Source organism: Theropithecus gelada, chromosome X, assembly GCF_003255815.1.
Source record: "Theropithecus gelada isolate Dixy chromosome X, Tgel_1.0, whole genome shotgun sequence".
Classification (NCBI taxonomy): Eukaryota; Metazoa; Chordata; class Mammalia; order Primates; family Cercopithecidae; genus Theropithecus; species Theropithecus gelada.
This window is the reverse complement of record NC_037689.1, coordinates 51654875-51681700: the sequence shown is the minus strand read 5'-3', so window position 1 is coordinate 51681700 and position 26826 is coordinate 51654875. Positions and strand designations below refer to the sequence as shown.

General features: G+C 34.7%; 1 protein-coding gene across 1 annotated transcript in view; it reads right to left on the bottom strand.

Moving 5' to 3' along the window:
• The window catches only part of IL1RAPL1 (interleukin 1 receptor accessory protein like 1), a 391967-nt gene that overhangs the window by 283396 nt on the left and 81745 nt on the right, over positions 1-26826 (bottom strand). The window contains exon 2 of the mRNA XM_025371835.1: positions 11689-11763. Coding sequence (XP_025227620.1) covers positions 11689-11763 — 75 coding nt within the window. The remainder of the gene's footprint in view (positions 1-11688; positions 11764-26826) is intronic.

Sequence of the window (26826 nt, the reverse complement as noted above, 5' to 3'; positions counted from 1 at the left end):
CACCACGCCCGGCTAATTTTTTGTATTTTTAGTAGAGACGGGGTTTCACTGTATTAGCCAGGATGGTCTCGATTTCCTGACCTCGTGATCCACCCGCCTCAGCCTCCCAAAGTGCTGGGATTACAGGTGTGAGCCACTGCGCCTGGTCAGGATTCCCTCTTGATTGAACATGTCTTTCATAATAGTCACCGATGTTCTCTGTGACACATAACTTCTCCTGAAGCTGAAATCTCATGTATTCATCTAATATAAGATTCACTCATTTTATTTAGCTCCCATTACATAAAAAGCTTACTCTCACTCTGCAATTTGCAGCAAGTCCTAATAAAGAGCATTGGAGTGACAACACATTATTTATGGTAAATAGAGACGGGGTTATTAAAAAAAAAATCATTACAAATTACATTCATGTTGAATATGGTGAACCTGATTTAAAAAACAAATTATATTTATGCCAAAGAACAATATCTTGTTTAAGTCTTTTAATCAACATTGTACATGATATGTAATTCTGAAAGAAATATTCATACTACTTATAAATAGGCATTAAAAACTACTTATAAATAGGTATAAATACAATAAGCAGAGTGCATAAAACTAGTCTAATTGCACCCCAAATATTTCAGTCAAAAATAGGTACATTTACAGAAAGTAGTAACAACTTTTAATCATTTAATTAAAACGTCTTAAAGTTGCCAAGATAATTGACATGATCATCATCAGAAATACATGTTCATCAGAAACATTAAATTTCTTTCTTTTAAGAAGAGAAAATAAAAATACTTTGTTTTCTGAACTTTCCCTAAGCTATTTCACATAATGGTAATGGCTTCTTACTGAATATTTGTGGTAATAATCTCAAATTTTCCTAGGACCTGCCGTATTGTAAGTATCCTATTTCTAGTGATGGCTTGATGTGACAGGATGCACTCAATTTTATTTTTCCAGAAAAGCAATGCATTTTGCTTTGCTTTTTCCTACTCAAAGAGCCGCCATTCTATAAATGTTCTCAACAGGCAAGTCCAAAGTGGGTACTCTGCTTTTACTAAACTAGAAACAAAAACTCAGACAGTGAGAAAGTCTGTAGCTTCACTGGAGAGAAGTGGAAGGGAGAGGAAATTATTCACTCTTTTGGACTCTTAAGCAACTTCCTGGCTTTCTGTCATGCTTGTTGTAGACCAGTGGGAGGTATCTTCTCATAAGACCATGAAGCCAAGACTTATTTTAAAACAGATGAATTTTGGAAAACAAATTTTTTTTTATCAAGATTGTTTTCCTTTCATAATTCAATTAGTATATGTTATAATGAAATTTTGTACATTTTCATTACAAAATTAAATAAAGATCCTTGGCATTTCTAAAAAAGTAGTGTTGGCTGGGCACGGTGGCTCACGCCTGTAATCCCAGGACTTTGGGAAGCAGAGGCTGGCGGATCACGAGGTCAGAAGATCGAGACCATCCTGGCTAACACGGGGAAACCCCGTCTCTACTAAAAATACAAAAAAAATTAGCCAGGCGTGGTGGCAGGCGCGTGTAGTTCCAGCAACTCGGGAGGCTGAGATGGGAGAATGGCATGAACCCGGGAGGCAGAGCTTGCAGTGAGCAGAGATCGCTCCACTGCACTCCAGCCTGGGCGACACAGCGAGACTCCATCTCACACAAACAAACAAACAAACAAAAGGAGTATTGAACTTATGTGTGGTGAATTGGAAGGAAGCCTCTTCATGAAGTTTTGCTATGGGTCTTAGGTTTTAAAGCCTTATGGACACCCTATGTATTGGACTCATGTAAATATCTGGCATGTTTTGGAGCACATGTTTAAGTACATTTTGGTAATAGCTTCATTCATAAAGCTGCAAATCAAGTGGCATTGTATATACTTTTATATTTAAAAGAAAAAATTATTAAACATATATGAATACATTAAGATAAAAGAAGTGATTGCCAGAATGATATAATGAAAGTCATACAAATTTTAGAAGAATCAAAATACAAGATGTTCTTTTTAAACTTGGAAATAAGAACTCTCATCACAGTTATAGAAAAACAAGTGACACCATGGGCAGTTATCCTGTTAGGGTATATTTCAACAAAACCAAGGCAGATAAGGTAGTAGGATGGCACTCAAAGTATATCCCTTATGAAAATAAACTATTTTGTCATAATTGGACATGAGATATTCTTGTTACTTAAGTATTCTACCTTACAAAATATATTTTCAAAGAATTAGATTAAAACCAAATAGTGTTGATTCTGAAGCTGGTGAGTAAAATGTAATATTTCCTCAGAGAAGGCAGGAAGTCACAATGGGGACATTTGTTTCCATTAATAAACAAGGGAAAGTCACACATGGTAATGGGTGGATGATCCTTTTTCTGGGTTGGTTAGAGGTGCCACTTGCAGTTTCATATCGATGAATCTCATCTTACGAAAATGTAAAAATCTGCATTACCACAGCGAAAAGTTACGGAGGTGATCATTCAATTACAAAAGGGTTCTTATTTAAATTATTCACACAGAGTTACTTTAAATAGCGTATTTTCTTTGTGCATATAAATCTTTCATTGATCATTAGCTGCTTAAAAGAGAAGGGGGGACAGAGCCTCTTAAACCTGACATGTTAAGCCACTGCTAATTGAAAATCAATCAGAAATGAAGGGAACACTTCTCTGAAATTATGATGATTCAATTTACCCACGAATCTGTGGGAACATACTAAGTTGGTAAAGTAAGGTTTGACAGGAATGCTAAGTGTTTGTTTTTTTTTTTTTTTTTTTTTTTTTTGGAGACGGAGTCTCGCTCTGTCGCCCGGGCTGGAGTGCAGTGGCCGGATCTCAGCTCACTGCAAGCTCCGCCTCCCGGGTTTACGCCATTCTCCTGCCTCAGCCTCCCAAGTAACTGGGACTACAGGCGCCCGCCATCTCGCCCGGCTAGTTTTTTGTATTTTTTAGTAGAGTTTTAACATGAAAGCATAAAATACTGGTAACCTATCTTTATAATCTTATTCAAGCACCGGTTATTTTTCATGAAGAGTGCATATAATTTAGAAATCCTTAGTTATTTAGCCAAAATTCGAGAGGAAATTTATGGATGAACATATCTCTTTATATTCAAACTTCAAATGATGTGGGTCTTTTTATAGTTTCTATTTTAATGGACATCAGTCATGTAGTGCATATTCTTATTCTGAAACCTCTTTCAATATTCTACAACATAATGTTCTTTGATCGGTTTATTTCTGATAAATTGGCACTTACTTTGCAAATTCAGGAGTAGTTCTTGTTAACATAGGATACTCACTGTATTTTTCTATGCTAGTAAAGTTCAATCATTAAGAATGACTTAGAAAGCTTTGTGATAAAAGTGTTTGTCAGGGGAAAAGCAGCATTTTTTTTTGGTATAAAATGATATGACTATCATCAAAACCTTCATGAAGAACTTGAGAGGCATAATAGTGTAAAATTATTTTCCAGATCTCTTGTTTTAAAAAATATTATACCTGAATTTCCTCTGTTTATAAAAGACAAATTTTTTTACTCTTATTTTTGCCTTGATGGTCATTTATAAATTCATGTGGCATAGTGTCCTTCAAATTATCATTTTCTTTAAATAAGAATATAAATAAATTTCTTCTGTTATAACTATGTACTTACTATATGCATTTGGCTAGACTTGATGAATTAAGTAATCTAAAATCAGTAATTTCTATAATTAAAAAGTTTCATTGAATTACAAAAATTTAGTATGCATATTGCATCCTTAAAGGGGAGATGGAAATAAATTTTCTAAAATCTTATTTATCCTGTAATGAAGCCTGTATCTGCTGCCATAGTATGATACTGTAGTAAGAATATAAGCATGATCAAACAAAGCATTGACATTCAAAATGCATTTCAGGAATCTTCTATATACAGTACTCTTTTATAGCATTCAAATGTCTCAAATACTAACAGCAAACATGTATTGACTACTTAATATATGCCATGTAATGTATTAACTTTTACATGCATTATCTGATCAAATACTCGCATTACCTCCAGAGAGGTAGTACTATCTTGGTACCATTTTTATTGATTAGGAAACTGAAAGCTGGTTGTTCAAGGTCACACCAGAAGTAAGTGGTGGCACTAAATTGTCACATAGCTCTGTGTGAGACTTCAACTTGGAGCCACTACTGTACACTGACTCTTAATTATAACAACAAAAACATTAATAATGATAATATGATGATCACGAGGATGATGATAATGGCAATAACAAGCTTTTGTAAATGTTTTATGTAAAAAACATGTAGCCATTTTGGGTCTCCATTTTCTCATCAATAAATGAAAAAGGTTTAGCCAGGTGCGGTGGCTCATGCCTGTAATCCCAGGACTTTGGGAGGCCAAGGCAGGCAGATCATGAGATCAGGAGTTCAAGACCAGCCTGGCCAACATGGTGAAACCCCATCTCTACTATAAATACAAAAATTAGCTGGGCGTGGTGGTGGATGCCTGCAATCCCAGCTACTCGGGAGGCTGAGGCAGGATAATCGCTTGAACCCAGGAGGCGGAGGCTGCAGTGAGCCAGGATGGTGCCATTGCATTCCAGCCTGGGCGACCGAGCAAGACTCTGTCTCAAAAAAAGAAAGAAAAAGGTTTGACCTGATAACTTCCAGACCCCCTCCACCTCCTAAAGTTCTTCATTTAGAATAGGGAAGATTTATACCTATATAACTTCTTAACTGACTGATAACAAATAAAACAGTAGTCTTAGTGCTGTAGCAAAAGAGTAATATGCATAATATGTGTCAGTGTCCAGCATGGGGACTAGACCGGGAGCTGGAAGCTTAAATGGACTCTCTGCATTGCTCTGTGACAGCACTCTTTCGTAGGCCTTTTCTTTGTTCTTCTTTCCCTTCTGGACTTTTTGAAAAGTAAGTGAACAAGAAAACTCACACTGTCTCTGTCCCAGTTTTTAAAGCCTTTAAACAAGTACTTCGATGTAAATTTGCTTAAATTCCTTATAGATGCTGGATATGAGACCTTTGTCAGATATACAGTTTGCAAATTCTTTCTCCCATTCTGCAGGTTTTCTGTTTACAAAGAGCTAAAAACAGACCTAACATTTGACCCAGCAATCCCATTACTGGATATATACCCAAAGGAATATAAATCCTTCTATCATAAAGGCACATGAATGCGTATGTTCATTGCAGCACTATTCACAAGAGCAAAGACACAGAATCAGTCTAAATGTCCATCAATAGCAGATTAGATTTTTTAAAAAGTGGTACATATACACCACAGACTACTATGCAGGCATAAAAAAAGAATGAGATCATGTCCTTTGCAGGGACATGGATGGGGCTAGAGTCCATTATCCTTAGCAAACTAATGCACGAACAGAAAACCAAATACTGCATGTTCTCACTTATAAGTGGGAACTAAATCATGAGAACACATGGACACAAAGAGAGGGAACAACCGACACTGGGGCCTACCTGAGGGTGGAAGGTAGGAGACAGAGGAGAAGAAAAAATAACTATTGGGTACTAGGCTTAGTACCTGAGACACAAAATAATCTATACAACAAACTCCTGTGACACAAGTTTACTTATATAACAAACCTACAAATGTGCCCCTGAACCTAAAATAAAAGTTTTTTTTAAAAAAGTGCTTTAACTGACTTCCAAACTTTTGGATATCATTGGCCCACAGGAGCTGTTCTTACCTTCACGTCCATCTTTTTTATGGGATTGCAAACCTGTCCTAGAACTAGGGCTTGACTACTTAAAACTTTTTTTTTTTTATTTTTGGAGACAAAGTCTCGCTCTGTCACGGAGGCTGGAGCGCAGTGGCACAATCATGGCTCACTGCAGCTTCAATCACCCCAGCTCAAGTGATCCTCCCACCTCAGTCTCCCAAGTAGCTGGGACTACAGGTGCATGCCAACACACCAAGCTAATTTTTGTATATTTGTAGATATGAGGTCTCACTATATTGACCAGGCTGATCTCAAACTCCTGAGCTCAAGGGATTGGCCTGCCTCAGCCTCCCAAAGTGCTGGGATACCAGGCGTGAGTGACCGTGACTGGCCCTGACCACTTAAAACATAAAAAGCAATTTCAACTTCTACTTAGATAGCAGGTTTTAAAGCAAACATGCAAAGTTGTATTTTCTTCCAAACCCATTTCTCCTCTCTGTCACCAAAAAGTGACTGAATTTGAGAATCTGAGATAATCATGTAAGTTAGGTCATACAATGACCTGAACATACGAATAATAGTTTCCATTTATTGATTTATCACCTGTTTAATGATATATGATAATAACTTAAATACTGGTATGGCAAATATTCCTTTTTAGGTCAGTCACAATTTTTAGGGTACTTTTTGGTTTCAAAAGTAAGATAGACTACGAGAGCTGAAAAGAGTTACCACTTTCATGTACCTTGGGATGATAAATTTGGATTCAGTAGAATTGAATGCCATAGTTTAAATAATTATAATACCAATCTGTATTTATCTTTCCATGGTTTAATTATTATGTCTATTTGTCCAAAAGCTTTAATTTATGTCTAACAGGTTTATTTCAGACACTAGAAATATGCTGATTGGTATGTCTTTATTCTTAAGTGGGCAAAAAGAACCACATTTTCCATAAAAAGCTTGGACTTGGGCTATTATTGTTTTTCTCCTAGTAGAAAGGGTTTTCTAATTTGTGTTTGTTGGTGAAAATATTCTTGTATATGCTCTATGATCCAGTAAAATCAAATCAATGGCCTTACATTTGCTTATGACAACCAGTAGCATAAATGTAGATGAGAAAATCTGGCCGATACCAACTTTCCTATCTCTGGGAACTGTCATATTTACATCACTTGTACAACTCAGCAAAACAATAATTTTTCGAATCAACAGTATTACCTGACACTTTCAGAATTGGGTATCAAATTCAACACCTAAATAATGTTGTTTCTAGAGTATTTATATTAAGTATTTTCTCACCCTAGAGAGGAAACAAAAAGATTTCCCAAGTTTACTAATACAGAGTAGTAACCATTCAGAAAAGGTGTGGTCAATTATGATCTATAATAAAATGTATAGACATTTTCCTTTGGTCTATTCCAAATCTAAAATTCTGCAACTACAGTATGGTGGAACAAGCCAAGGAGTGCTAATTAATTTCTAGTTTGACATTTTATTTTAATTAGCCTATAGTTAAACTGGATAAAATTGCATATATTGGATAAAATGTGTATCCTTTTACTAAGGTCTATGTTTAAAAATTTGAAGTTTCTTTATGTCCTCAACCATTTTCCTCCAGATGTTAGAATCTGGTGAATCCTTGTTACCCACTCAGATACAAAAAATGCTTGCTTTTTAAAAAGCTTAACAACGAGAATAAATTAGTAAAGAAAAATAAGAGTACGGTTGGGCAGCTTACACGGTGAAGTCTACACATTATATTCTCTTGCAGAAAATTTAGAGATGTGTGTCCTTTGTGTTGTGAACAACTTATTGTCAATTAGTGTTTATTGACATTCCATGTGCCCAGAGTACATCACAAAATTACCGGGTACTGTATTAAGAAACATAGAATCTGGAGGAAGGTTCTTGTTGAGCATTAGGATGAGCAAGAGAAGAAAATGGATAGAGATTAGAGACATTCAGTTAGGTCTGTATGTTTTCTCAAGGGTAGGCATTTACCTAAATGGGCTAGATCTTTCAAATATGGATAAACTCAAAGAGCTGCCACTTGTACTTAATGAGTGAAGAGAGAAAAAGAGGTAAAAGAGAGGAGAGAGAAGTGATTTTAATATCAAAGAAAAGAGATCTTTAAGAGTTTTATGTTATAAAGATATATCCTTTTATTAATTTTGTTAAAGATTAAGTGGTATTTCTATTTATTACATACTTCTGGTGAGAGTTTATACAACTTCTCTAGTAAGAATTCTGAAAATATGTACTAAGAACCTTTAACAAAATTATTTCTACCAGTATTTTTACTTTTAGAAATGTGTTCTGTTGAGATAATTATAAAGTCAGGGGAAAAATGTATAGGTAAAGACCATCACATTATTTATAATAACAAAAATATGAAGAATTCAAATTTCCAGCAATGTATATGAAATTATATGACATTCACATCGGCCATTAAAAGGATATTTTGCGAGAATATTTAATAGGAGCAGAATGTGTTTATAATATTGAGTGTAAGAAATAGATTCTTTTCTCTATTTCCCCAAAATTTTTACCATTAATCTTTATAATTATTTTAAAGCCAACACTGACATTTAAATAAAGTGATACCCATATCTAGATAAGCAATTAATGATAATTTTCAGTGAATTCTGAGTTGTAAAATATAATCTGTATCATTAGGTCAAGGGTAGGGTGGATTTCTACTCTTTGAAAGTTTGGTAGCGATGGAATATGCTATCTGTTCTGGAAGGTTCTGAAAGTGGGCTCCTGGCCATAACAGGCAGGCCACATCTCTGAATGACATTCTCAGGGCTCAGGTTTAGCAAGACAATTGTGTCTGTCTTTTGATTCTCTTGACTATAGTAGTCTGAAAAAATACTCAGGCTCACCTCCCAGATTGACTTTCACAACAGTACAGTGAAATTTCTGGGCCTTTTGCCCAAAAAAAGTGCTACTCATATATTTGCTGATGCCTGAAAGTTATGTAAAATGGACAATGTTCTTTTTTTGACATTTAGAAATAACATTCAGGTGCCACTTAAAATGGAAATGCCAGGTTGTGACCACATATTGACTGAAATTCAAACTCGACAATTTACATATTTTATGTGAATTTAGTTTCCATTATATGATTTTTTCCTAAAAAATCTTCTAGTGCTTTCTTTCTACAATAAAAGAATTTAAATGACCACTATCAAATCCTTTCCAGTTTAAAAAGATGAAAGAATTAGAAGAACAGGACACAAGGGATATAGAAAATGGGAAATGTAGGCATGGCTAGCAAATGGCAGAGAAAATGAATTTGAAGATGAAGAGCAAATCCATGCACTTCATGATTATATCTAAGTTCATTATTAATGAATTACATATATTTGTGAGCAAACTAGAGAATCTATGGACACACAGTTACTAGGGTTGATTGGATATGTGTGTAACTTAACTAGGATGCTCAAGTTAGGTCACCAGACATGTACAAGCTCAGCTTTGTGTAATTCCTGATGATTTTTCTTATAATGTAACTCTTACAAGAGTTTGGTTATCCTCTGAGGTCAACTCTCAATTTGGGAACAAGTGGAGGCAAACCTCTGAATACTTTGACAGTACAATTCTGTTGAAGGTTTTCATCTTCTCATAAGAGAGTAAGTTATAAGTTCCCCATCATGGGTGCAGGCCACCCTCTTCACTCCAACCCATGACTCTTCACTCAGTCCCTCTTTCTTAGGATTTCTACCATATTTTGAACCTGCTGAATAGGTAGTTTTGTCAAATGTGGAAAGGGCAAAAATTAAATCCTTAAGAAAATGAAAAGTCAAAATACATGTTTTGGAAAAAATGTATATTTTAGGCACCTCATCTCAAGTCTTTTTTGTCTTTAATATTCTTTCCTATTTTCACTTACCCTTTTTGATTCACCTACTAGCAATGCTAGCAAAGTAGCAACAACACTATTAAGGTAGTTACTTCAAATCAACTGTTGCTCACAAATCCAAGGATTAAGGTTGAATTTCTCTAACTAGAAAATGATTTACCTGTACACTATGAACCAAAATCATAAAACAACAAAATAAGTTGCTTAAAAGAATCCACTAGTTTAGTCAGTGGTTAAAGGGACCTCACGCATCTTTCTGAGTGACAATAAAGAATTTAAGAGAATTTTTTGAAGCATTTTAGTAACAGACATGCCCATATTTCTTCAAATGAATGTATAGTCACTTCCAATTTGCATAAGAAATTTCCATATTTTTAATTTGCTGTGGTTAGTCTTACTGACTTTGTTCAAGAGAAGGTAAAGTTTTAAATATAGCTTTAGCAATTATTTTATTTTGTTAAACACTGTGGTAAGAGGTAGAGAACAATCTAACTTACTACAAATTCAAGGACAATAAAAAGAAACCCTATGGGCAACAATCAACCATAAAATTCTTTTAATTATATCGTCAAGCAAAGGCATACAATTAATTTTATTTTTAATGTGTTCATAATAGTAACTGGTACCATAAAACCCTTCATTCTTGGCCCAAAATGTTTATAGTTTTATGTAACTCCTTAGAAATACATCTTCCTATGAATTATTGAAAGATCAGTATGAGCATGGCTACTTATGAGTATATATAAAAATGCATTCAAAATATAGCAATAAATTCTAATGTAATTAAGGATGCCATGGCATGCATAAAGTGCATGATAAAATTTGAGTACATCTATTTGCTTCATATGTGGCACTGTTTTAATGCTATTTATAATCTTCCATCTCAAAATAACAGCAATTATAATACTACTTGCATATATATGACATTAATTCAAAAGGCTTGAATCAAAGAAAGATATTAACACCCTGACTTGCATAAATCCTGTATGTTCATGCTTTAAAGTTAGCAAATATTAGCATCTCAAGTGCTAGAAAGCCATTGACCACAATAATTTTATAGGTGCTAAAACCATCATCATATCTTTGTGTACTATAACTTTGGGTATGTCATTAGTAAAGATTATCACATCTGTAATCTTCATTTGGAAAATGAATTTATAATTTTGATGCAAATTCTCACTCCAGGAATAAGAGTAACATTAATAACTTAAGGGATGGTATACTGATTCTTTTTCGTTATATACAGTAAATGCATTTTCACTCTCGTATGATTAATATAAGAAGAAATTCCTTAACAAACATGGATATTCATTTAAATTTATATTTTTGATAACCTTTTATACTGCACCATTACAAACAAATCTTTTCTGCCAAAGTTTATGGTATATGCATGCATACTACATTTCGAATAAAATAAGACCTAAGAGAATATAACAGAATTGCTATGTATATATTTATAATTAAGAGAGAAATTTTTCATAATTTGGTATAACTGAACATAGCTAAATCAAACTCAAAATTTCTAGATGAACCTCTAAGATAAGTCAGAATTCTGATTTGTATATAATTGTATATTTTTTCAAAACATATTTTATCTATAGCCTTATGTCCCAAATCTGCTAGTCCCTTAACCAAAAGTCACTTGGTCATATTAATATATTATCCAAAATATAACTAGCAAAATTTATATTATATTTGATTACACTTAAAATGTTTTTTAACCATAATGGTGACATTTATTTTAATAAATTGAATCTTTTCCCCTAAATTTCAGAAATTGCATCTTAACCTATTAATATATATTATAAATCAAATTGTTCCATAGTGCCTGTTTGAAAACCAATTCAAACCTTATAAGATAGCACTGCCATACCATCACTAAAATCATCAGTCTATTTCATTTTCCAATAACCATCTAAATAGCATGTGAGGTTTTACATCCATATGTCCAACTGGGTCCTAAGGCACGCACCACAAGGAATGAAATGGCTAGGTATGCTAGCATTTTCTAACTCTATTCCCTATGAATACAAATGGATTTAGCTGCGAGTATTACATTGGGTTACAATCTAGGCTTATTAACTGTCACAATGTAATGAGAACAGTATATTAACTAGAATTAAGGAATTACTCACCCAGCTGGGTCTCCTGAATTGTCAGTTTACTTTCCATAGGATACAAAAGCTTGGGTGGCTTATCAGTCAGAGGGGCTGAAAAACAACAATAATAATACAGAGACTTATGGTTACGCTGCATAAAACTAAAAGATAGAATACAGTCTATTTTCCCAAATATGTTTCATTTTCAAAGTAGTATTAAAGCACTCCACCAAGTAACGATGAACATACTGCAGATAACACCTTCAGGCAAGCTGAAAAGCTATTAGATTGTACATGAGTAAAATAAAACACTTCCAGATTGACAGTCACACGACACTAATGAATTAGACCATCAGGATTGGTCAGTCCCTATGAACATATAACTGTGTTTCAGAAAGCATTTTCAATTTGTTCTTTGTTTTACTTTTAATGGGATGTCCTATATTTTTTTCTGTGTTAATTAAAGCACACATGATATATGTGGCATGTGTTACAATGATTTTTTTGGCATAAAGTTGTCTCATTATTCTTAATTCCATTCCTAGTTTCCATATCCTAGATCACATCATTTCAAAACCTGCCACTTAGTTATTACATTAAGTATTTCCTACATACATAATCTAAGTGAGGTAGATGTGGCATTAAATTAGCACAAGTACAAGCATGCACACCCACACCAAAGGAATATTTTAAATGATGTTTTCCATTTAGTCTAAACTCTTTCTTACTATTATCCATTACATTTTATAGTGTTTTTTGCTAATTTGCATGATATACTCTCTTCGATTTTAAGCTTCTACACATTTCTGCTCTGTGCTCTCGTCAATTTCAATTATCAGCCCATAAATCTAAGAGTTTGTCATTAGAAATCTTGAAGATAGGTTTTCCACTGCATACTTCATTCCTAGCCAAACTAGACTATATCTGGATTTTAGTCAGTTCTCCTTCATTTAGCCTCCTCACTCTGCCCTGCCCTCTCTAATAGAATTGCCTAGGTCCCTTGAAACCTGTCCCTGAAATTTCTACTCTGTATCAAATATATAAATTATCAATTAATGATTGCTAAACTAAATGTTTTTGCTTTGAGGGTTTTCTTTCTTCTTTGCCAAGTGGACATGCCAGCTTGGTTGATAACTGGAAGGCTAATCTAGGCAGAACTGTGGAGTTGACCACATATACTTATCACCAGAGGGTTCAAGAATTCAAGCTTTAGCAGCTTGCCTCCTCTTCTCTTTAAAGGAAAACACATTAAGTACAAAGAAATGACGTACCCCAAGTCAGAGAATAAAAGGAATGAGTTTTGAGTTTTAGTTTGGAAGAACAACCTCATATATGATTGATAGCTTTTGTTCATAGCTAACGGAATAATTATCCATTCATCTTTATTACTATTTAACAAGAGGATAGAAATAAAGGGCAAAGGAAAGTTTGGGTAATAGGATGAGATCAATCGCTTTGAAATTCTTCTCAAAGATATGACATCACTCTGATTAATCTTTAATACTCTTATTTCCTGCCTAAAGTGATCTTAATGGATTTTATTTTTCTACTGCCTAAATAATCAGCTTATTCACTAAATATTGGCAAAATAGTTTGCCATTAATAGATTGGAAATCTACATTTCTTAGACTCTGGTTATCTAATGGTTTCAGTGAATTTCAAAAGCAAATATGGTATCTAAATAAGTGTTGTATTCAGTAAATTATGTCAGTTTAAATAATCTTGTAATTATGTAGTTACAAGTAGACAACTTGACAGTTTTTTACAGAAAGCAGCTGAGAGAACTGTTCCCTGTTCAAATGCACACCACATTAGTTTGCAGTTAGGCAAAAAATAAAGATCTCTAGAGAAAGATAATAAAACTGTATGCAGTACATTTGTTCATAAATACAAAATGGTTTTGTGGTTCTCCATCATAACCCACCACCCACTTGATGGCATAATGTTACCACATCCTTAACATCTTTCATATTACTTTCATGTGGCAAACTAGATGTTAGTAAAGGAATTCTTTAAAGCTCAGTCATGGAATTATAGAACGCTGAAGCCAGGAAGAATTATATGCTTATTAAGTTCTTTGATTTGGAAACTGTGTTCTCTAACACGGTATGATTTTCACCATGTCCCTCTGAGTAGGTGGAGTTTGGGGGTGCCCACTGGGCTCGGTTCCCTGCCTTGTTGTGCCACCCACTTCTCTTTGACAAAAGTAGCTCTGCTTTTATTTTACTTTATACATCAGTATTTCACCCAAGATATTGACCAAACAAATCCAATTCAATTCAATTGATATATATTAAACATAATAATGTGCCAGATATTATGACAGAGGGTCTGTAATATCTTTAGTTTCTGCCCTTATACCTTACAGTGCTTTGTAGTTAAAAAATATTAATAAAAATTTAAAAATAAATTTTATTTTAATAAAAAATATTAACGTTTTAAAAAAACTGGACTGATTCAACTCTCTTATTTTAGAGATCAAAGATCTGAGGTACAAAAAGATCAAAAGGCTCGCCAAAGATAACAGAGCAAATTCAAGCTAGAATCCTTCCTAGATCTTTTCCTCCCCATTCTTTGTTATGTGCTCCTTGGAAAATTCTGTCAAGCAAATATTGCATGGGTCTGTGCAGTCTCCCCTCAAGGTGTGTGCAATCTGTTAGAAGAGTGGAAACATGCAACTATATAATCATAACCTAGAGCACAGAGCTCTTGCAGTGCAATCTGTCATCATCTATAAGTGTCATGTTTTGGTATTATGACGGGTATCAGTTGGATACATTTCTCATGTGATTTTCCTGTCTTTGATAGAAGTGAAGGGAAACTTCCAGAGACCACAACAGCTGAGCCACTGATCTGACACATTGTCAAAATGACTGTGAAAAGGAGGTGATTGCTAAAGCTAAGATGTAGTTCAGGTCTACAGTCACTTGAGGGTGACCAATTTTGCTGTCACAAAGGAAGAACATGAGCTCAATTTTCCATTATTTGAATGTTTCTGGAACATTATGGTATTTCATAAATATTAGTTGGATTGAATTGACAGAAGACAGAACTGGAAAGCAAATGCGGCTATGGTAGTGACCAGTTAAGATGAACATACGCACAACCACAAAAACTCTCTTTATTTTCTGCATTGGCAAAGGTGAAACTAGAAGGAAATTCAAACAAATTACAATTTAAAAAGAAATGTTCTTAGCATTAGACCATGACTAAGCCAACTGGCTTTTTATAGTTAAGAAAACAACTTGTGTTACGGAGGCATTTCTCTCTTCCTTGAAAACACCTATACACACATATGGACACTCACTCACAAATGGAAATCACTTTGAAAACTAAACAAAGTGTAACAGTAATGATATGAAGCACAAGGTAATTTTAAATCCTAATCATATTTTGTCTACAAAAACCCACAGCAATTATAGTAGAGATTTTTCTCTCACTAATTTTGCATTAAACATAGCTTTGGATTCACCATCAAAAGTATTTTCAAGACCTCATTTTATCCTTCAGAACATCCTATTAACAACGGTAAAGCTTTAGAGTCATTTACAATAATAGCAGGCCTCTCTTACAGAGTTATTAATGTCTCTGTTGACAAAACTGTTCTGTATAGTAGAAGGAAAAGTTTAAGGACACTAATTTTTCTTACTAGCTACCAGTTAGAGAAACATCTAGAAGTCAGTATACATGAAGATGTGTACAGGATTGATTCCCTATCTATATTAAGTTTCCCTGAGTATTCATAAAGGTATATAGCGTCTCCCTCTTTTCCCCATCCCTTTTACACTTGAGCTATGGAACGGTAAAAAGTAAAACACTATCTTCCTAAAACAAAAATGACAACACCAGGGTAAAGAGGCCAAGATTCTTGAGTCTTTCTAAAGATCTTAACGTGGAGAGAAATGTGAGGTGTCTATGATACATGCACCTTTCTCTGTTGAACAATCACCTCTTTAAAATTTAATTTTAATCCTTCACATACTAATCCCTCAAATACTACTGAGAATACTCGATGCATTTTGGATATCTGTACTTATCGTACCATAAAATGTTTCTTTCAAAATCATATGTAATTTTCATAATGTATTTTAACTAGTTCCCTTCACTTGGTTTCTTAGAAGCATTGTGGTAGAGTAGGAAAGATTTCACACAGTTAGTGTTCAAGGAAACCGGTCTAACAGTTCCTGATTCTACCTTATTTGTTTGGCAAGTTGGATAAATTATTTAACATCTCTTAGTCTCAGTCTTTTTATATGGAGAATGTGACATAAATAGTCTTCTTGCGTGAATTGTCATGAGAATTTAATAGGAAAACAGATTAAGTTCTTGCATATAGTAGATGGAAAATAAATCTGTTCAAATTATATCCATCAAAGTTTGGGACAATAGCATTTAGCAGCCTATATAGCCTGACAAGAAAAATATTACTATTTGTGAAATAATGAACTGGACGTCCAACCAAAGGATCAAAAAGGGTTTAGACCCCTGATTTAAGAATCATTAACACTTTCCACATTACTTTCCATAGCAGGGGGATTGATCTATACTCAACAAATCTATTCAACAAAAATATTTTAAAGACTTTTAAATATGCAAGAAAATGTACAAGGATTATAAGGGAAACAAATGTAAACAAAACATAGCATTTAGTCCTGAAGGAGCTTATAATCTAGATAATTATAAATACATCCATATTCCAATTTCAAAAGCACTTATGAAGGACCTAAAATAGTCAGTACTAAATTAGAGATAAAAGAATGAGTAAGACATAGAGTCATTCATAAGGATGTTCACAGATGAGAGCATATTTATGATGCACTGTGGTGAGTGCTATACTCAGAGATAACTTTTTGGTGACCTCATTTAAATCCACCAACTAAAACTGGTCACAAAAAATATTCACAGATTTATACAGCTGACAACAAAACATGCTTTGTGCAATTGCACTGACTCACTCCATTTTACAATAGGCTGTTTGTGCATTTTTTTTTTTAAACTTAAAAGAACTGACAAACAACTGCCTGTGTTCACAGATAGTCAGGGGAACTTGGATCACCCATAATGCTTCAACCTCTGAATGACTCAAGAGTGGAATTTCAGTTTTGCTTTCTTTGGCCTGGAATGCTTTAACATTAGTTTCTAATATTGGAGCATACATCTTGTAAGAGCTGTAGAATGTAAACACAATCTCATGGTCCTTGCTGAAGAAGGAAATGGATAGAAGAAAACATCAACATTTACTAGGTGAATCCACTTGGGGTGAAAGGGGTGCTCTAGTTTTCACTTATCTCTAATGCTTTGGGGTTGGCAACATTTCTCCTTTCTGTTGCAAATAATTATGGTGACTAACCACAAAGTCATGGAGATTCAGAAGCCTCAAAGAGTGAGGAGTGACTAAGCAACTGAACAGAAAGGTGTGGGGAGATCAGTTGATGACTAAACTAACAACATATACAAGGTAACTTTGACTTAAGAGTCATGCCAAGGAGACAGAACAAATACTTCCAAGGAAGTAACTCATAATATATCTATCAAAATACATGTATTTAGGAAAGCCAAGGAATTCATTTGGCTAGCTTTGATACTTAGTATTTTGTTCATTTAATTTGATACGTGTGGTTTGTAGTTAAACTATAAAAATATGCATTTATTCATTCAAAAATATTTTATAAAGTATTTCCTCTCTACCACGCACTAGGGGCTATAACAGTGAACAAGACAGACAAAATTTATCCTTTCATAAAGCCTGCATTCCAGAGAAGGAGAAACAAAAAAATCATATAAATGGATAGACACATAATATAAGGTCAGGTGATTACAAGTACTATGAACATTAAAGCAGCTATAGAGACTAACGTAAGTGCTACTTTAGAGAAAACTGTCAGGAAAGCTTGCTCTGAGGATCATTTGAAACCCATCTGTGAGAAGGGAAGAAGTGAGTCATATCAATACCTGGAGGATGTTTATGCCAGGCAGAGAGAAGAGCAAGTTCAAAGGTGCTGAGATGGAGTATACTTGGCATGCTTAAGAGAGGGCAAAGAATGTCATTGTATCTATAATGATGTAAAAAAAGAGTGATAATGAATTCAAAGATAGCCACTGGTCGATGCAGGAAAGGCCTTATAGAACGTGGAAAGGACTTGGGTTTTATTCTAAGCACACTAGGAATGCTTTGGAGAGTTTTAAAAATAAGAGAGCCCCAAGTAGCATTTGTACCAGAGGTATCACTGGCATTTTGGTGTTCAAGTCTGGGAGAATGAAGTGGTGTGGAGGCAGAGGCAGAATGGAGGCAGGAAGGCAGGGAGGAAGATGTTGGGGCAGTCCAATGAAAGGTGATGACACAGTGTTGGTGGTGGAAGTGGTAGAATTCTTTTCCCTTCAGTATCTATTTGGTAGGTAGAACTAACACAATTTACTGATTGACTAGATGTGAATAGTAAATGAATGTCCATGAGTTAAGGGGGATGATCTCTAGTTATAAGCTTGAGCAGATATATGAATGGTGGTAGCATTTAACCATAGGTGGAGACAACGTAAGAGAAGCAGGATTATGGGGGATTAATTATCCAGAGACAAGTTTTTATAAATCAGTTTAGTCACCTCTTTTTATCCATACGGACTAATTTTACTATTCAGTGTTGATTTATATTTCTAAAACGTAAAGCATTGACTGATGACTCATCTCCTTGTAATTCCCCAAAGGGAAGTGGTCTTGGAAAGTTTCATATTTTAGGCTAATGTCATAGTCATTTATTGTGAGATATACTCTGGCTAATTTCTACTATCCTTCACTTATTGAATAGGGAAACGTCGAAAGCCTTTCCACTCAGGTCTGGAACAAGACAAAGATGTCCACTTTTACCACTTGTATTCACCATAGTACTGGAAGTCTTTGCAAGAACAATTAGCCAATAGAAAGAAATAAATGGCATTCAAATTGAAAAGAAGTCAAATTATCCTTACTTGCTGATGACATGATCTTATACTTAGAAAAATCTAAAAACTCCACCAAAAATCTCTTAGATTTGATAAATGAATTCAGTGAAGTTGCAGGATAATAATCAACATACAAAAATTAGTAGCATTTCTATACACAAATAATTAGCTCAGAACGAAATCCCCTTTACAATAGCACAAAAAAATAGAATACCTATGAATAAGTTTAACCAAGGAGATGAAAGATCTCTACAAGGAAAACTATAAAACACTGATGAAGAAAGTTGAAGAGGATGCAAACAATGAAAAGACATCCCACACTCATATTATAGACTGGAAGAATTAATATCATTAAAATGACCATACTGCCCAAAGCAATTGACAGATTCATTGCAATCCTATCAAAGTACTAATGTCATTTTTCACAGAAGTAGAAAAAAGCAATCCTAAAATTCATATGGAACAAAATAGAGCCCAAGGAGCCAAAGCAATACTAATCAAAAAGAACAAAGTTGGAGGCATCACGCTACTTGAGTTCAAATTGTACTACAAAGCAATAGTAACCAATACAGAATGGTACTGGCACAAAAACAAACGCATACACCAATGGAACAGAATAGAGAGCCCAGAAACAAACCCATGCACTTACAGTCAACTCATTTTTTGACAAAGGCACCAGGAACATACGTTGGGGAAAAGATAGTCTCTTTAATAAATGATGTGGGAAAACTGGATATTCATATTCAGAAAAATAGATACCCATCTTTTACCATATACAAAAATAAACTCAAAATAGATTAAAGACTTAAATATAAGATTTGAAACTATAAAACTGCTAGACAAAAACATTGGGGAAATGCTAGGGGAGACTGGTCTGGGCGAAGATTTTTTGGTTAAGACCTCAAAAGCACAGGCAACCAAAGCAAAAACAGACAATTGAGATTACATTAGGCTACAAAGCTTTTGCACAGTGAAGGAAACAGTTAACAAAGTGAAGAGACAACCTACAAAATGGAAGAAATTATCTCAAATGATCCATCCGACAAGTGATATGGTTGGCTCTTCGTCCCCACCCAAATCTCATGTCGAATTGTAATCCTCAATGTTGGAGGAGGGGCCTCGTGGGAGGTGACTGGATCATGGTGGCGGACTTCTCACTTGCTGTTCTCATGATAGTGAGTGAGTTCTCAGGAGATCTGGTTGATTAAAAGTATGTAGCAGTTCCCCCTTCGCTCTCTCTCTCCTGCTCTGCCATATGAAGATGTGCCTGCTTCTTCTTCACCTTCTGCCTTATTGTAAATTTCCTGTGGCCTCCCCAGTCATGCTTCCTGTACAGCCTGCAGAACTGAGTCAATTAAAACTCTTTTCTTCATAAATTACCCAGTCTCAGGTAGTTCCTTATATGAATGCAAGAATGAACTAATACACAAGGGATTAGTAAGTAGAATATATAAAGAGCTCAAACAACTCAATAGCAAAAATCTTCCCCCAAAAATCAAATTATCCCATAAGAAAATCAGCAAAGGAGCCAAATAGATATTTCTTAAAAGAAAACATGCAAATGGCTAACAGATATATGAAAAAAAAATGTTCAACATCAACTAATCATCTGAGAAATGCAAATTAAAACCATAAGGAGCTGTAATACCAGCTACATGGGAGGCTGAGGCAGGAGAATCGCTTGAACCCGCAAGGTGGGGGTTGCAGTGAGCTGAGATCGTGCCATTGCACTCTAGCCTGGGCAACAACAGCAAAACTCTGTCTCAAAACAAAAACAAAAACAAAAACCATGAAGAGAAATTTCAGCCCAGCTAGAAATGCTATTTATTATCAAAAAGACAAAACAATAACAAATGTTGGAGAGGCTGCAGAGAAAAGTGAATGCCTGTACACTGTTGGTGGAAATGTAAAGTAGTACAGCCATTGTGGAAAACTCTACAGAGTTTCCTCAACATACTAAAAAGAAAATGTGGCATATGTACACAACGGAATATTATTCAGCAATAAAATAATATGAAATTCTGCCATTTGCAGCAAGATAGATGGAAAGTCATTATATTAAGTAAAATAAGCCAGGCACAGAAAGAAAAATATCATATTTTCTCACTCATATGTGAGAGCAAAACAAGTGAATCTTATGAAGGTAGAGAATAGAATGACTGTTATGAGAGGCTGGGGAGGGGGTGATGAAGAGAAGTTGATTAACATGTACAAAAATATAGTTAGAAGGAATAAATTCTAGTACTCTATTGTACAGCAGGAAAATTATAATTAGGAATATTTTATTGCATATATCATAATAGCCAGAAGAGAAGAATTGTAATGTTCCCACCAACATAAAGAATTGGTAAATATTTGAGATGATGGCTATCCCCATTACCCTGATTTGATCATTACACATTGTCTACATTCATGAAAATATCACATACACCCCAAAATGTATACAATTATGACACATCAATAAAAAGTATACACCCAAATTTATTTTTTGACTAATACAAACAGGGTCCTGCTTATCAAAGTTCCTAAGAACAATTCTCCAGTACTTCCTTAGTTCACTGATATGTGGAACATATCTAATTGGCAAATTGGATATAATCACGATTAATTTAGTTTGCTCTCTTTAAAAAATATTTATTATGAAGTACTGTCCTAACATATGAGTTACGGAATTTACATTTAGTTGCTATCCAGTATCTTGATAAACCTCCAAGGTAAAAGAAACAATGAAAATACTCTATTCATTATTTTCATAACGGAATTACTCAAGAATACCAAAGGAAACTGTGGTCAACATGGAGATAATGTTAAGGTTCAGGGCCTCTATTCATTTTTCACCTTCTACATTTGTCCTTTATGCCACAGCTTTCATTGTCTCCAGCCCTGTTTAATGCACCAAGACTCACGACAGATCCCAGAACACATTTAATCACTCAGTAAACCCTGATTCTGACCAAATGAGTGGAGAAAAACATGGAGGGTAAACAAAAGAGAGTATCACTAGATATAGAATAAATAAAGGTGGTTCAGTGTTTTAAAATTTCACGTTTAAAACAATTGCTGCAGTAGATTTTGCATAAATGTTGTGAGGATGAATTCCAACTGATTGCATGACTAATTTCAGCCATTTTAAATAAATTTGTGTGTAGTCAACGCTAAAGAAAAAATGGTGAGAAAAATGAAACAATATATAATTATCGAGAGAAATGATGATGAAGCATAGGAAAAGGATGCTGATTGATGTAAAAGCTATAATCAAGTAGGTGAGCATGCCAACTACTGTTTTCACTTCTATTGACAGGCAAAAAATAATAATAATAACAGTCACTAATTATCTTCTAGGAACAATAGTCTATTCCAAGAAATTATGTATCCTGTGAGGGAAAGCATCTCTAGCAATGAGGAAGTATGCAAAATGATCATAGCATATCTTTTTTCTTCTTTCTATTAGCAGATAAAAGGCCTTCAGAAATGAAAAAGGATAACTCCCAAGTTATTTAGAAATGCTTATCAAAATAAAATTTTGGAATACAAAAAACGTACAATGTTACTGTGAAAGTCAGAACATTGTAAATTCTCTGCTTATCTCAAGATACCACAAAAAGACATTATATTTCTAAGTATAGTATAATGTAATTTAATGACCTTCCAGATTATACTGAGTTGGTTTATATATACTTGTGCTTCTGAAGAAGATATTTACATTTCTTGGTATTCTGTTCTTGATACACAGTCCTGCATGATTACTCATTGGCATGGTTTTATGACAGTGGTTCTCAACTGAGATTGTCACAATTGGTAGGGGGTGTTACTTGACCATGGACGCTGCTAGAGATCTTACAATGCACAGGAAAGATGTACGCAAGAATTATCTGGCCCTAGATGTCAATACTGCTCAATAATTCCGAGGTTGAAAAATTCTGCGGTATGCTAGCCACATACTAAAAGTGGTTTTATTACCTCTATTTCAAACCAGAAATGGTCAGGAAAGTTCAATTTTCTGGTAGACATAAAGCTATTGTTAACACGGAGCTGTTGAAACATAGTGGTGGAAGCTGCAGCCTGGGCTGTCGTAGAGTGGACCACAGCCATGAAGGAAGCCATGAAGGGTTTAGAACCTTGTACAGGCTTAGGAACCAGAAATATCAGGTATGATAGGGTACAGGGGAAAGATGCAAGGCCAAAATGAGAAGGACTGATGAAAATTCGTATAAAGAATGAGTAACCTACTCTTTCGTCTTCCAAATCCCCATATGAAGAATGACTACCACCACAATCTCTTCTCTCCACCCAAACAACTGAAAATCAAGAGGTTCTTCTCTAAAAATATTCAATAAACCACTTAATGTAGAAAAGCAAAGCCATTCCTGAACTTCAGAAATAATTCCAATGTATTTCAAAACATTTAGCTTATGACACAATTCACAACTGCAAAAATATGGAACCAGCCTACACATCTATCAACCAATGAGTGGATAAAGAAAATATGGTGGATAAATATATATATAATGAAATACCTACTCAGCCATAAAAAGGAATGAAATAATGGCATTCACAGCACCCTGGATGGAGCTGAAGACCATTATTCTAAGTGAAGTAACTCAGTAATAGAAAACCAAACATTGTATGTTCTCACTTATAAGTGGGAGCTAAGATATGAGGACACAAACACATAAGAATGATATAATGGACTCTGGGGAGTTGGGGGAAGGATGGGAGGGGAGTGAGGGATCAAAGTGAGGCTCTCATTATGATAGTGGACTGAAAAAAGGTAAGCATTCTAGAAGCCTCTTTAATGCTGTAACCAAAAAGATACTGAATTTTAATAAGCATGGCCTACATTGAAATTCAAGGTTTATAAATATAAAACAATTTTTAATTTTTGTAGTAATTACATAAAATCTTAGAGATGTTCTTTAGAATGACATTTTAAAACAGCCCAAATCTTATAAAAATAACTTCATATTTGCATAAAATATAGGAACATAAAGTTAACCAAATAATTTTACTACTACTACAATGCATTTCTCAAGATGAATTAAACTTCATTGGTGGTCTGAAGGCAATATACATTAGGGGCAATGATACTGATACGGTTTGGCTGTGTCCCTCACCAAATCTCAAGTTGAATTGTAGCTCCCATAATTCCCACATGTCGTGGGAGGAGGGACCCAGTGGGAGGCAACTGAATCATGGGGGCGGGTCTTTCCCATGCTATTCCTGTGATAGTGAATAAGTCTCATGACATCTCATGGTTTTATAAATGGGAGTTCCCCTACACAAGCTTTCTTGCCCGCTGCCATGTAAGATGTTACTTTGCTTCTCCTTTGCCTTCTGCCATGATTGTGAGGCCTCCTCAGTCATGTAGAACTGTGAGTCCATTAAACCTCTTTTTCTTTTCTTTTTTTTTTTTTTTGAGACGGAGTCTCGCTCTGTCGCCCAGGCTGGAGTGCAGTGGCCGGATCTCAGCTCACTGCAAGCTCCGCCTCCCGGGTTCACGCCATTCTCCTGCCTCAGCCTCCCGAGTAGCTGGGACTACAGGCGCCCGCCGCCTCGCCCGGCTAGTTTTTTGTATTTTTTAGTAGAGACGGGGTTTCACCGTGTTAGCCAGGATGGTCTCGATCTCCTGACCTCGTGATCCGCCCGTCTCGGCCTCCCAAAGTGCTGGGATTACAGGCTTGAGCCACCGCGCCCGGCCAAACCTCTTTTTCTTTATAAATTACTCAGTCTTGGGTGTGTCTTTATTAGCAGCATGAGAACAAACTAATACAAATACTATATTTTTGTATATTAATATATTCAACTTCAGTACTTGCTTTAACTTTCTTGACCTCTGTCAATGATTAGGCTGCATCAGGAGATGATAGCACAGGTTCTTTTGATATTCTGTGCATCTAAGATAACCTGTTTACACTTGGAGCCCTGAAATGCCAATGTAATAGTAATATAAATATTGTGCATTAAATTGAAAAGCTACTTTAATTTGGTGGCATTACTGCTTTTTTAAAAAAACCTCCAGATAATTAGCCTCTCTCACTTCCTTTCTTTTTTCCTTCCTTCCTCTCACCCTCCCTCAATCCACCATTTCCTTTCATCCTTCCTTTCTTACCAAGAAGTATATGTGAAGGCAGACTGAAAACAAACATTTTATTTATTCTATCCTGGATATAGCAAAAATGATAATAATAATAAGAGCCCTAATTTTCCATTCATTCTTTTGTTCAACAAATAGAACACCTGTAAGTTACTTGCATAGATCATCATCACTTTTCTCTGTTTATACTAATTGTTATGATTCATTTAACTAACACTGTTGGAAGAGTCAGTTTATGCAAACAATTATTTAGCAAATAATAATCTCCCACCAAATAAGATTTCAAGTAGTTTCAACACTCTAAAAGCTTACTAAAGAGGTCCTATGGTGGTTTTCTATTGTTTCATAAAACAAGTCTATCACAAGTCATTAAAAACATGATTATTACCAAAAATAAGAAGTACAAGAAAGAAAAGCACGCCTATGAGCAATAATATCAGGCACCCTTTAAATAATACTTGCTATTCAAATCTAATTATGCTGTGAATATTCTTATATTACTTTTGCTATCAGTTACTTGGCAACAAATGGAAGTTAATCATTTCAAGCATTGCAGGAAAAATCTGCAAATTTGTTCTTAGTAGCATTGAACACCACTCATGTTGTCAAAAGAAAGGAAAACAAAAACAAAAATAAAACAAAACAAAAGACTGTTACAAACAACAACACATGCAAAATGTTAGAAATTACTAAAGTTTGGTGATAAGTACACAGGGTTTCATTATGTTATTCTCTCTCTGTTTGTGAATATTTATAGCTAAAATTGTCTATACTAAAAAGAGTTATTTTAAAAAATATAACTGCTATGGATATGAAGACTTTGGTAAAATTTTGCGTGGTATAAATAGTGCATACATATACACAGTTTCTACATCTACATGTGTCCATATATTGAAGCATACATTGTACATTTAGAGCCAAGTTTATAACAAGAAATGGAATTACATGGAATTGCATCTATGCCAGCTCAAAGCAATACCGTAGTTCTATCTGCCTAGCAAAATTTGTTTCTATTACATCTTCACATTTCTCTGAAAGTGATAAGTAGTAAAGACATTTTTACTTTAGGACAGAAGAATAGAAAAGCACTAATACAACTCATCAGTGAAATACTACTGAGTTATAAAATATCCCCAATCTTAGTAGCTTAAAATAATGGTCATTTATTATTGGTCATGGTTCTCCAAGATAACTGATCTGGGCCAGACATGAATGTTCTTTGTTTTACTCCCTCATGCATCTGTGGTTAACTGCAGGTCAAGCATGTGGGTTTGCTCATTTTGGCTGGGCTTGCTCACATTTTTTACATTTTAACAAGCTAAGACTTTTACTCTGTAACTGATGGCAAAACAACGGTTTGTAAGCAAGAAAGCAATGTGATCCAAAGTGAAATTTTTTATGCTCCTGTAAAGTCTGGAACTATTCTCAACCTGCTACTGACCAAGCACACTGAACATTTTACCATTTCCCCAATTTACCACTTTCTTGGAATCATTTGGAATGCCCCTCCTTTTCTTCCAGAATGCTGTATCCCTCCTTCTTAAATCCTAACCCATCTTTCGATAACTATCACAGATGTCAACTTTTAGGCTAAACTTTACTGACTAATTGTGGGACTCTTAAACACAATCTGTTTACCTCTGTCTAGCCTTTAAGAGGCCAGATTGTAACTTTTCCTTCTACACATTTAACTTTCTATTGACATTGTAAACTCACTAAGAATAAATTTTTAAACTTTTATTTCCCTGGATTTTAGTGTTTTTTGTAACGTAAAACAGAAGATATTCCAAAAAATTTTTTTGAGAGGACTAGTCATGGAAAGATTTAATTGTATTTCATGCATTCTATTTTAAAAGGCAGTAATTGTGTGCTTTTTCCTGAAGATCTACATTAAAAACTGCCATTAAAAATAATTTTTGATAGCTAATGAGATATGCTTCTGTTACTTTAGAAAACTTATTCATCTTGAAAATACACTACAGGAAATCAGAAAAATGACTATTAATACTCTTTGAAAAGTATCTTTTCTCATTCTTTTTAAAATTAAATGAACAGATAACATTGTATGTATCTATCATGTACAACATGACATTCTGAAGTATATATGCATTGTGGAATGGTTAAATCTAACTAATCAACAAGTG